Source organism: Rhinolophus sinicus, linkage group LG06 (genome assembly GCF_036562045.2).
Source record: "Rhinolophus sinicus isolate RSC01 linkage group LG06, ASM3656204v1, whole genome shotgun sequence".
Taxonomy (NCBI): domain Eukaryota; kingdom Metazoa; phylum Chordata; class Mammalia; order Chiroptera; family Rhinolophidae; genus Rhinolophus; species Rhinolophus sinicus.
The window spans coordinates 153,796,964-153,809,956 of record NC_133756.1 but is presented as its reverse complement, the minus strand read 5'-3'; the positions used below and the strand labels follow the sequence as shown (position 1 = coordinate 153,809,956).

The window sequence follows — 12,993 nt, the reverse complement described above, 5'->3', positions numbered from 1 at the left end:
ACAATTACAATGGTAATATCCAAGATCACTGATTACAGATCACCATAACAAACAAACTAATAATGAAAAAGTTAGAAATATTGCAAGAATTACCAAAATGTGACATAGAGACGTGAAGTGAGCAAATGCTGTTGGAAAAATGACATCAATAGACTTGCTCAATACAGGGTTGCCACAAACCTTCAGTTTGTAAAAAATAATTATCTGATGTTCATTGCAGCTTTATTTATGATGGCCAAGACATGGAAACAACCGAAGTGTCCTTCGATAGATGATTGGATAAAGAAGTTGTGGTATATATACACAATGGAATACTATTCTGCCATAAGAAAAGATGAAATAGTCCCATTAGCAACAACATGAATGGATCTTGAGATTATTATTCTGAGCGAAATAAGTCAGAGAGAAAAAGTCGAGAACCATATGATTTCACTGATATGTGGTATATAAAACTGAAAACAACAAAAGAACAAGACATATGAAGAAACAAAAACTCATAGACACAGACAATAGTTTAATGGTTACCAGAGGGTAAGGGAGAAAGCCGGTGATAGATGAGGGTAAAGGGGATCCAATATACGGTGATGGAAGGAGAACTGACTCTGGGTGGCGAGCACACAATGGGATTTATAGATGATGTGTTACAGAATTGTACACCTGAAACCTATGTAACTTTACTAACAATTGTCACACCAATAAACTTCAATTAAGAGAAAAATTATCTGTGAAGAGCAATAAAGCAAAGTACAATAAAACAACGTATGCCTGAAAAGAGTATTTTCCTAAAAATCCTCTGTTATGGCATTTTTCAGAAAACAAGATTTTTTGCTATACTTCCAATTGCCAGCTTAGCTCAGGTTTTGTGTTAAGTAAGTAAAAGTTAACAGAAGCATACACAGTCCAACAACCTCATTTGGTTAAAAAAATGTGAATGACAATGAAACCAAACACAGAAATTAGGGGGCTCTAACTATAACTATTTCTGCTCAATCTTCCTGGTTCTGGAGTAATCTTGAAAACCTTCTTTTAGCATCAATAATACAATTTTTTCTACCCTCAGTCCTCAGTTAGGCATTATCATCTTTATGCCTTTCTCGTCTACAATCTCAACCCCCTTTATCACAAGTTGCTGCCAACTCCTGCCTCTTCTTTTCTCAGCATACCCTCTAGGGGTTTTTGTGCTGCATGTGCCTCTTCATCTCACCACCCCCCAACTCTATCTCCAGACCCTAAGGCTCCCCACAGAAACCACAAGGGATCATTTAGCTTCCCTTTGAAAATGGGGAAAGCAAGTACTATGGTTTTGGGCAAATCCCCAATAGACCCCTCTCCAAAACACTGTTTCTTCCCTAATGGTTTTATTCTTCCCTAATGGTTTGTTTGTTTGTATACATTTCAGGGTTCTCTAAGAAGCCCTGTTCCATGGATGACTGAATTGGGTTCAAGAGCCCCCGAGACTTACCTGGCTGCTTTCTGAGTAAGCTCCAGCGGGAAATCCGGGCACAGTAATTGCAGCAAACAGTGATATTCTTTCATGGTCAGCAAATCTGAAGTGGAAATGGAGAGAAACACATTAGGCCTCTGCATGTGCAGTCACTGCTCTCTTTTTGGCCATTTCATGGGTTTCAGACCTTGTCTCGGTAGAGTTGCTCTTTTAAAGGTAAGAGTTAAGAGTGTGCTAGCCACTAACCTTTAGGGGTTAGATTTTTAAGATCAGTATTTATATACCGCTTTTCCTGGATGGGAGGCACCCAGCTGCAACATTTTGGCCAAAGGAGCTTCCCTGGTTTGATAAACGGCCAGGTGAGAAGAGGGAACAAGAGGGGTATTTTTATCAGCCTTCTTAGTTTGGTTTTCCTTGTGTATAAAAAATCTACAAGAGTGAATCATTTCAAAGCTAGCTAAATCTGCTGAAATTCTCTGGCCTGGTAACATTCACCACAAGATGACCAGAGACCATCCACAGACTATCTGGAAGCAGTACTGAGGCAAACTTAGTCTTGCAATGTATGGAGAAGAATACAGTACAGCAACCCACAGACCTTATTACTCTATCATCCAGTACTGCGCAGGCTGGCTTCTTTCTGATGCCTGCACACAAAGCTGGTCATCCTATATAGGAAGCCAAGCTAGAGGTCCAAGGTATACAATCAAGGCAACCAAATGATTCCCGATATATAGAGCAGTGCTTTGGGAGAGATGAGCCAGGGTGAGGTTCTGTGGCCCAGCAGAAAACCCGGAGAGGTACATCTCAGGGAGGTTTAGAGGACCCTAAGGGAGAGGAGGAAATACACTGATGCTTGAAAGTTGTCTTGGTACTGCATGTACTAACCCAAGAGATCTTAGATCAGCCAGGCAGAGCGATCCACAGGTACCCCATATACTAAGGCATTTCAAATATGGACGGACATGCTAATGGGCAAGCAAGAGCAAGAGGCCTGGGAGCCATCCTCGCTGGGAGAATGAGGGAGAGAAGGGAATCCAAAGGGCATGGCCGCATGTGGGGAATGAAGATGAGGATCAGAGGCGCTTGGCTTCTCCGGACCTAAGTTAGCCCAAGCCACAGGAATCCAGATCTCCTGCTCCTGCTAGTTCGGTTGATGCTTTTCCAAGACAAAAACCCCAAATCCTCAGGGACAGGCCTGGGTTCCTACTACTTTTTCATCAAAACTCAATTCAAGGTGGGGGCAGAGAGTTAAACTAACCACACTGCCAAAGTCAGGGACACCAAGGAACAGAATCGGCGTCAATATAGGTCAAAGGATCAAGATGGCTTTTGTGGCCTTCGTCTTGGCCACAGAAGGGTGTGTACTTTCCTCTCCTCACTTGCCTGACCTCGGGCACAGCCTGGTAGGAGGTTTTATTCTTCAAGGGAAGGAGTAATAGCCACTCGTGGTCTCACAGATTTGGGGTGAGGGCCAGGAAAAGGCAAAGGGAAGGGAGAAAAGCCACTGAATCTAATGTGCTCCCACTTTAATCTCACTCCAGAACTCCCTAGATAGAGAGAGGAGTGATTTCTGGCAGGAAGTAAAGAAAGGAAAGTTCTACCTTTAAATCATTAGTACTTCGCTAGGCTAAACTTGGGTGGATATACCTGATATCATGCTTGGGGGTGGGGGATCAAAGTGTTTCACAGGGATTCACATATATCCCCATAATTACCTACAAAATATCCTTGGGAAGGTAAACAGAGTGAAGGAAAATGAGAAGCCTAGGAAGAGAGAGAGACAGTTGTGTAATCCCCATATGTAATCAACAAAGACTGACGGGCATCAATCTCGGCCTCCTGGTTTCTAGACCCTCGGCTCCCTTTAGGTTCCTGACGATATTCTAACTCGTATACTTCAATATTTGCTTCCCAAAGACAGGAGAATGACCTACAAATATCATTTTGTACCTCTCTAATGTAGCAACAGACTCTCGGGAATACTAAATACATGAGAAAAACAATACATCCTAGCCACACTTCTGGAACTTGACTTTCCCAAATGTAAAATAAGGGAGATAGTCTGATAAAGAGATGAAAGTCAGGCAAATAAACAAGTTTTACCACCTTAATTGTGGAAGGCAGTGGTTCTACTTCTGTTAGCCACGTGATTTCAAGGGAGAGGCACCTGTGACTTGGAGACACTCCTTTGCTTGTACAGCAGGTTATTTGGGAGAATGGTGAGTGGTAAGACTTGTTCCCAAATCAGAACACTGTCCCCTTCCTGTCCCACAGGCCTAGAGTTCAAATCTTGGCTCTATGATTTATCAGGTACGTGTATGCAACCTTGGGAAAATTGCTCCATCTCTCTAACTCTCAGTTTCTTGTCTATAGAATAAAAATTATACCTACCTTTCACGGTTGAATTCATGATTAAAAGAGATGATGTCTGTAAAGTACTTAGCAGAATGTCTGGAACATAGTAACACCAAACAATGAGAGTTATTTTGGTTTTGTTTTTAAATCCTGGGGGCAAAGACAGGAGAGGAGAGGAAGAGGAAAGTGTTTCTCACTGAGTTTAAATGGTTGAACACTTAGGAGTGTTCTGCCTTGAAAATTCTGTCAGGTTGCCTGAGCCAAACCTTCTTGAATACTCTTCTGCAGTATTACCTCGGTTCCAGGCACAGCGGTACAGCCATGAATAGGGTTTCTGGGCAGGAATTCCCACCCGTTCCCAGGATATTTTTTCACTTTCCCATTCCCGAATCCTGACATATAAACTGTTTTCTGTTCTCCAAGATAAATCGTTTCCACAAAGTGAAGGCCGATACTAGCAACCACCTGGGTTCAAGGAGCCGATTTTCTCAACCAACTTTTCTCGGGATTCGGGAACAGAAAAGCAAAAAAAATACCCTAGAACAGGCGGGAATTCTGACCCCACCCCCGGAAACCCTAGCTATGAACAAGCCAGGGGTCTCCCCAGTTCCCAGGACTTACGCTCAGGCAGTAGTTAATCCTAAATGGCTCCTGTCTACTTTGGGCCCCTGGGTTCTTAGAACTTCAACTCTCCAAGGTTTCAAGTCCCTTCCAGGCAACCCTTTGTGCTTCAGGACTAACAGTGATGAGACTGAAATCACGGAGCTCTCTGCTCAGGCCTTGAACTAGCTCAGTGAACCTTCACAACAACCTTCTGAAGGCGGTTCCATTATGCCCAGATCATTTCACAGGTAAGGACGTAGAGGCTTAGAGAGATGAAATGATCTGGCGAGGGAGGAGAGAGGGTGCAGAGCCTGATGTTCCAGAGCAAGATTCCAGGCTGGGAAGGAAAGGAGAACTTAATAATAACACTCCCAGCTCACATTTCTTGAGCACTTACTGTGGGCCAGGCTCTGTCCTTCCAAGGATTTTACATGTGTTAGCTCATCTCATCTCCACTGTTGCTACCCCCATTTCACAGACGCATACTCAGGTGGTGTGTGCTTAAGCGGTAGAACTGAATTCAGACTCAGGCTCTGGTTCCAAAATTTACAGCTAACATTTTCAGCACCTTGATCTTATCGACCACAATGTGTGAAGGCTTAAGAGCCTGCCATCCCCTCCAAACAAACAGCAGAAACTAAATAGCTCCAGGTGAACTGGATCAAGGAGACAACTCAAGTGAATTGGGATTTTTTTTTTTTTAATGTAAGATATTTCGTCTAAAAGGTTCTAATTACTGTCAACAGGAAAGGCTGCAGCTCCAGCACCACAGCCTGTGCTGGGCCGGGGGCAATGGGAGGGTGGGGGGGTGAGAACACCTGTGCTGGTGGCCACTCCACCATTTCTCATCCCTGCCCACCTGCCAGCCATTCTGCACCCTGGCAGGTGCAGGGAAGGTAAGTGCTGTGTACCAACAGATGCCTTCTCTAAAGGAATCCCCACAATTAGGAAAGCTTCAGCCAGCAAGTCCTGAAAGTTCAAAGGCAAAGGTGTAAGAAGTCTTTGGTATAAGATCAAAATCAGAACTCTCACCACAAATTGGTGCTTCGCTTTTTGTGGGTGGTCAAAGCTGTTAAACTTTCTTATTCTAAACCTTGTAATCGTCCCATCGACTCTGTGCCTGGCTCTGGACCAGAGGGTTTTACGCCCCTGATCCTATCATCTCCAGAGCAAGCATGGCATGGCATTGTGGCTAATAGTATGGACTTTAGAGGTCGACTACTTGGGTCCAAATCTGAGCTTTGCCGCTGATTTCAAATTACTTGACCATTAAGCTGGATACATCAGTTTCCCCATCTGTAAAATGGGGATAATGACTGTCACGCAGGGTGTCACGCGGGGTCTCAGCTCCCACTCCCCGCATAAGAACCCAGGACATGGTGAGGCCAAAAAGGAACACCCACGGAGCCACAGATAGGGGAGTCATGCCACTGTATTCTCGCTGGTGGCTGGGTTGGAGATACAGGAAATAGGATCCACACGATCCGCAACCTGCCATCTGCTTCTCTGCCAACCCACCTCATTTGCTAACTGCAATCCGCAATCCGTGCCTCTCTGCAATCCACACTTGCCAGCCACCATCTGCTGCTAGTGTACTCACGGCAGTTGTATTAGTGGCCAAAGGCTAACTGGTTACAGCTGACGGCCAACTAATCACAGCTAATGGCCATCCAATCACAGTTGATGGCCAGTTACTACCCAAGCCAGCACCTTTCCACGTGAGGGCGAGAGCCTGGAAACTGTACTCCTGGTTCTGTCCCCACAATGACAGTATCAACATCACACAGTTGTTGTGAGTTAAAGGACTTAGAACGATGGCCCATCATAAGTGCTCTGTTAGTATTTACCATTATTATTTTAGAAATAAAGAACCTAGGGTTTCTTTAACTAAGGTTAATTACTTTCTCAAGGAAACAGCCAGTGAGAGGAAGGAGGGCTGAGACTCAGACCTAAGCCTGCTTGGCTCCACAGGTTCTGCAGGTTCCATTCTAGCAGGTGGGATCCAGTTTGTCGGTGGTGGAGGCCTTGACTTCTGATGAGAGGACTGTTCACGCCAGGTGACTGACAGCCTTTATATCTAAGTGAAACACAGACACCCTCCAGGCTGCCACATTAAACAGGGCAGAGCAGCTGTGTTAGCGCTGAGCCCAGACTTTGCAATCAGACGACCTGGCTCCACCACTTACCATGAGGACGACTTGCACAAATTATACAACTTCTCTGAACCTTGGTTTCCTCATGAAAAATGTGAATAAACACAGTATCTACCTCATGGGATTGTTGTAAAATTCTAATGAGGTTATTTACATATAAGGCACTTTTCTGAAAAATTAGCCAAGTGCTCACTAAATGGTAGTCTTATTTTGTAATTACTAACTGATTACAATTTGAAGTCCGGAAATTGAGGAATCTTTGGACTTAACTAAAGCCCTTAGCACATGCCTTGCACATAGTAGTAAATAGCAGTTGAAGGAATGAATGGATGAAAACATGAGTTGCAGTGACTCAGATGAAAATTCAGAGGGACGAAGTTCTGGCCACTGTATGAACACAGAGATGGCGACTCTGCAGGCACAGGAGGCATGTCTGCCAATTAGGGGGTGTGAGGAGCTCTGAGGAGCTGAAAATGGAAAATGTCCTGTTTGGGTAGGTACCATATGCTCAGGAAACATAATAGATCATGGCCGGTTTATTAATTTAATGTGCTTGCTGACTCCTAGCACCTTCTCATCAAGTGTTCATTTCAATCAGCTTGAATATTTATTGTCATAGGAATGTATCACCAATTTTACCTTGAAAATCAGAGGAACCTAGGGTTTACTTCCTAGTAATTCAGTTTACCATGGTTACAACTTTAGCATGAATACTGTGGTTTTTAAGATAAGCAGCCTCTAAATTATTCTTTTATTGGTTATCTTAACGCTAATCCTAGAGAGTGATAGGTGAGGTTATTTTGGCTAACAAAATTAATCTAATCAGAAATTACCGATGTCCCATATATTTAAGGGTTAATTTGTCCTCACTTCTTTTTTGGAAAAGAAGCATAATGATTTTCTGTTGTCTTCTCTACATCTGTGGAATGATTGTGGACTATGGGGAATTGCCTTCCATCCCTGATTTGATGGACCGCTTGACACTTTGCTTGGGAACGTACCACCGTGTAGTGGGACAGGCGGATGTTTGCTTCCTGTGTCTTGCCCGGCCGCCAGCGAGACTGTGGTGCAGGAAGACCCCTCGTTGGAGTACTGGCGGATGTTTGCTTTTGTGTCTCGACCAGCTGCCATCGAGAAATAGTGGTATGACTCCCCTCTCTGTGGCTCCGTGGGTGTTCCTTTTTGGCCTCACCATATCCTGCGTTCTTGTGCAGGGAGCAGGAGCTGAAACCCTGCATGACAATCTGGTTTGCCTTCTTGCTGTGGAAATTCCTGCCTCAGAAGCTGTGTGTGTGTGTGTGTGTGTGCACGCATGTGTGAGTGCACACGGGGATGGGGGGCAGCTACAGACTCCTCACAGATCACCATGTGTGTCCACAACATTTGTTCAGAAGCACTGTTGAGGTGTGTGATTGTAGACTTAGATGCCTCTGCTCTTCCTGGAAAATGGTGCCTCTTCCAGGGTCAGAGTGGTGTCACTAAAGGAGGTCAACGGAGGAGTGCCAGATGGAAGGAACTAGGGCCATAGCTTTGTTCTTTACTCAAGAGAAAACCTCCAAAGCCTGAATCAAGGGTTTTTGGCTTCAAAAGTATGGGGGATGTAATGGGGTTTAGTCTGAATTCATTTGTGTGAGTGTCTACATGTTGATAGCTGGGTGTGCTAGTGGTGGGACAAGAGCTGGAGATAATAAAATGCTACCAAGCCACGGGGAATCCCAGAGGACTGAACAACTTCTGGTTGGTTGGCTACATGATCTCAATAGGAACTACCACAAACGCCAGAGAACACCACAGCCCATGACTGGACTCTCCAATTTTCAGTTGCAATTGTTTTTATGTTCTTTTATGCGGGGTTGTGAAGGCTCATTCTAAATGGCACTCACCCTCAGCCAGGCTGCGCTGCCAACAGATGCTCGGAAAGACATGGATAGTTCAGGGCATGACCACACCACCCCTTCCAAGTCCCAGGGCACTGAGGCTTTGGTACCAGTCCACAGCTGAGTAAATACTCTTCCGTGCTACTTTGCAAGGAGAAGGAAGGGAGTGATGGAGAGTGGGGGCAGAGTGAGGAAGGAGGCAAGACATCTGACAGCTTCACTTCCAATGTAGCACTTGGTACCATAAATCCCAGGAAAAGTCTAACATCCTAGGGCCATGTTCCTGTCAAGAAAAGCCCCAGAAGAGCAGGCTGTGTTCTTAAATTTTGTCTTCTTTGTTTTAAACTTCTGTTGTTTTATGTTATAAATAGAGGGAAATGATAATTAGTTTACTGAAAGGGAAATGATTTTACAAAAGGAATGAGAAGCAGTGGCTTCCAGGGACACCTGTGGGATAAAGTCCTTGGGCCATTATTATTATTTTTTTAAGGAGGGCGCAGCTCACAGTGGCCCATGTGGGGATCGAACCGGCAACCTTGGATTTATCGGCACCACGCGCTAACCAACTGAGCTAACCGGCCACCCCACCTTGAGCCATTATTAAAACGATCCTTTGACAATTCATGACTCCCCAGAGCATGAGCAGTGTGTGCAAATAGGGGCAGAAAGCCAGACTCTTTAGTTTTGTATTTTATTATGACTAAGCCCAACATCAAGTGATGGTTTCTATTTGACCAGTATACATGTTCTAGGTAAAGTATTAAGTCAGACATAGCAACAATTTCATGGTAATTTTCAGAATGAACAAAAGCAACTCCCTAGCAACTGTTTATATTATACAAAGATTTAAAGAAATGGAAGCATTTTTAATCAGGGTCTGAAATTCTTCCCCAGGGATCATGTAAATCCGATCAGGTTTTTAGGCTAATCATGGCCATCCCTAGCCACTCCTGCGGGACTGAACCAAAGGCCGGGTCGACATGGTAAGAACGCCCATACTGCATCAGAACCTGGGGTGTTGCCCTGTTTTCTGGCCATCACGACAGGGCTGTTGAGAGTTGGAGGACCAAGGCAAGGCCTGGTTCTGGGGCAGAGCACTGTCTTAGACAGCTCTGATGACATGAAACAGGACAGGCTTGCACATGCCCAGGGTGGGCAGCTATTATGACACTGTGGCAGGAGGCACCAGTGCCAGGAGAAAAGAAAGCCTCTCTCCAGTAGCAACAGGGCTAGTGACTCTGGCACAGGCACAGTCCCCTGACCATTGATTGAGGAAATGGGAGGCAGCTCTGGACATCAAAATATGGGGTAAGCTTTTGGCACCATAAGCTCCCAAAGGGTCCACCAGTCCATTGGGGAAGTTAGTTCAAGACTAGCACGTGCACCATTATTCATTCTAATCCAGAGACCAACCAGTCCTGCTCTACGGGGTGTTGGCTACTTCACGTTTCTGTTTGGAAATAAGAGGATAGGGTGTGCCCTTTGAAACAGACCTCAGGGCCAAGGTATAATTGTCATCCAGGAGGAGGCAGGTGCTGTCACATACTCCCGTGACCCACTCTTAGTTGAACAGAAATGGTTCAACAGGCATCAGAGCTAAGGTGGGAAGTGAACTAAACCCCTCCTCATGGTAACTAAAGGTGAGAGGGAAATTCTACCCCCTCTATGGTGGTATATCTGGAACACTTCACTCAACCATTGAAAGGGAGGCAGTATTTTAAATTTCCTTACATGGATTTTTATGGCCAGAATGAGGGCTTTCAAGTTGTTTCAGGGTGTGTGTGTGTGGTGGGGAGGAGGATATTCTGTTCTATCACAAAGACACACCATGACACAGAGGAAAAAATTTGGTCTGATTTCTGTAAAGAACTAATGACATTGTTCTGGGCACGACTTTTCTGGGACTCTTATTTTCTCACCTGGAAAATAAGGGAGTTGTGATAATGAGGGTTGAAAAAAAATTTTAAACAGCTGTGCTTTTTTCCCCCAATGGAAAGCTTACAAGAAACTTCAATGTACAACAGATAAAAAGAGTCTTTCTTACCCAACTTTCTCCTCAGTAACCCTCACCCAGGCTAAAGATGTGAGGAATGAGGTGGAGGGGAGAGAAGGCCTGAGGCACTGCTTTAAAACTCTGGGACGCTAGAGAGGACAGTAAAAAAGAAACCCTGGCTCGCAGCCCTGAGTGCGTGTCATGTAAAGCATGGGTAAGGGTGCAGGCTCCAGAATCAGACAACCAGGGGCCAAATCTTGGTTCTTCGGGGAGCTAGTCATGTGACACTGAGCAAGCCAAGTAGAAATGAGAGTGGATAATAATAACACGACTAATAACATGCATAGTGATAATACTAATATTAATCATGAAGAATTTCTGAGAGAATTAAAAGAGATGATTAAAAAAGAGAGAGACAGTAAATTGAAAGTGCGAGTATATGGCACAGGGGACGCAGTCAATAAACAGGGCCTGCGCTTGTTATCACTTGCCTTCATTTGAGCGCAGGTGGGATGGCACCTGCGTAACAGAAGGCACACTTCATCGCAATTCTGCAGCTCAAGCCAGTGGGTGGCTAAAGCAATCTTACTCCTTATCTCATGATTATTTTATTTGCCTTTGTTCTTCACTGAGAAGTGAATAATTGACTTCCTGCCTGGAGGCAGGTGCACACCACTTTCCCTGCTAGCCAGTGCGCCGCCAACCCCCCATCCTCTCACTGTGAAGAGTGCTGGTACTGATAGAGAGACGGCGTAATCATGCAACCCATTTTCACACGCATTCTCCCTTTTGAGCCCCACAAGAGCCTTGTGGAGCAAGGAGAGGATAATGGTATTATTTCTATTTTTACAGACAAGGAATATGAGCCTCAGGCAAGGGACAAAATCACCAAGTAAATGGTAGAGCCAGGATCAAATCAAGCTTTCTCATGCCAGGGCCAGGCTTCTTTCTACTTCACAGGCTCCCTATGATGTCCTTTTCTTTTTCTTTCTTCCTTTCTTCCTTTTAAGCATTCATTTATTTTAAGTGTGTTTTTCCAGGACCCATCAGTTTCAATCTAGTTGTGGAGGGTGCAGCTCACACTGGCCCATGAGGGAATCGAACCGGCAACCCTGGTGTTACAAGCATCATGCTCTAACCGACGGGGCTAACCGGCCTCCCCAATGTCCTTTACTTTCTTAACATATGATCCTGGGGGCCCTGGGAACTCAGCCTGCTTTTATTTCTTCTATGGGTGAAAAATGCTAGGTAGTATAGTGAATTCTATAATGAGAATGCAGTATATGTTAGCTGCAACGACTGCTATTGTTACTATTATTATTATCATTATTAATATTTAAGACCAGCTATTCCATCTCTATCATCCTTCTCCTAGGCTGGCCCCCAGGGTTAGATGTATCTATCCAGCTCCTGGCTTCCTTGTTCTACCCAAAACAAACTGACAAACCCTTTCTAGTTTAGGTGACTTGCTGTTAATCTCTATAAGAAAACAGAGAAGGGATAACAAAAAAATAAACATTTTAAGCCATTATAAGCCTATATCTGCCATTTAACAGGAATAGACACAGATTAGCAAGAGAAAAGCGAATGGAATTTTATAAGCTATAAGCAAAACTGTCTGATGAGAACTTGTCTGAGAAAGCAAGCCACGGAAAACAAAAACCAATAAAAGTTATTATTTCTCTAGGTTTTCCACTGTCCAAAGTACCCACAGAATAAATAAGAAATGGAACAGATTATGCATTTGATTTGCTTAAAATGCATTTTCCTTCTTTTCTAAATAAATATAAAAAGAAGCAGTGGCTAACGGAGTTACTCACTGAGGGTGAGTTGAACCAAGACAGACTAAAAATAAAAAAACCAATCTAAAGTTCCCTGGTTCTTGATGATTGTGCGAGTAGGGAAAGGCTCTTGCCAGTGTGTAGGCGTGTTTATAAAGACCACAGCCTGCTCTCTCGTCAGAATCTACTAACTTCCACCAATGATGATGGATTTATGGCTACCCATCAACTGAAAAAATAGACTTAGGAAACAAAAACAGCAGGAACCAGAAAGAGGGTTGGATATAGATAAACAGATGTATCTCTGCAGATGAATCCACCTTTGTCTTTCCTGCTGTTTTCTGTCTTTTGTGGGCATATATAATGTACCGGACCGTATCTATAATTACATGTATATGTGTGGGTAAGAGAAAGAGGCAGCTGGAGACAGAAGGGTGTCTGGCCGTGCTGGGACTGGATGGGAAAGGAAATTGATGTTAGCAGCAAATACTGTTCCTTAAAGCCATCAGCTTTGTTTTTCAAAGTATGGTTTTCCTGGTAAAACACTCTTTGCCTGTAATGTGAGTGAATCACTCATCTTATTTTAATAAAAATGTGAACCAAATGATAGTGACTCTCGATCCTGGGAAATGACACAATGATTAGACTTTCTGAACCCTGATCCTTATCTTTCAGTGGGACTGGCAGGCACACAAAAAGAAAGGCAAAAGATGAAAACTACCCCAGTGGCATCAAAGGATGAACCCACCCAATTTCTTTTATGCTCAAGAATTCGAAAAGACAA

The 12,993-nt window shown here is 44.1% G+C and overlaps 1 protein-coding gene across 2 annotated transcripts in view; it reads right to left on the bottom strand.

Moving 5' to 3' along the window:
- Positions 1-12,993, bottom strand: part of CSTPP1 (centriolar satellite-associated tubulin polyglutamylase complex regulator 1) — a 155,784-nt gene that overhangs the window by 25,136 nt on the left and 117,655 nt on the right. For both annotated transcript variants that reach the window (XM_019743595.2, XM_019743594.2), the window contains exon 4: positions 1,463-1,547. In XM_019743595.2, the coding sequence (XP_019599154.2) occupies positions 1,463-1,547 (85 nt within the window). The remainder of the gene's footprint in view (positions 1-1,462; positions 1,548-12,993) is intronic.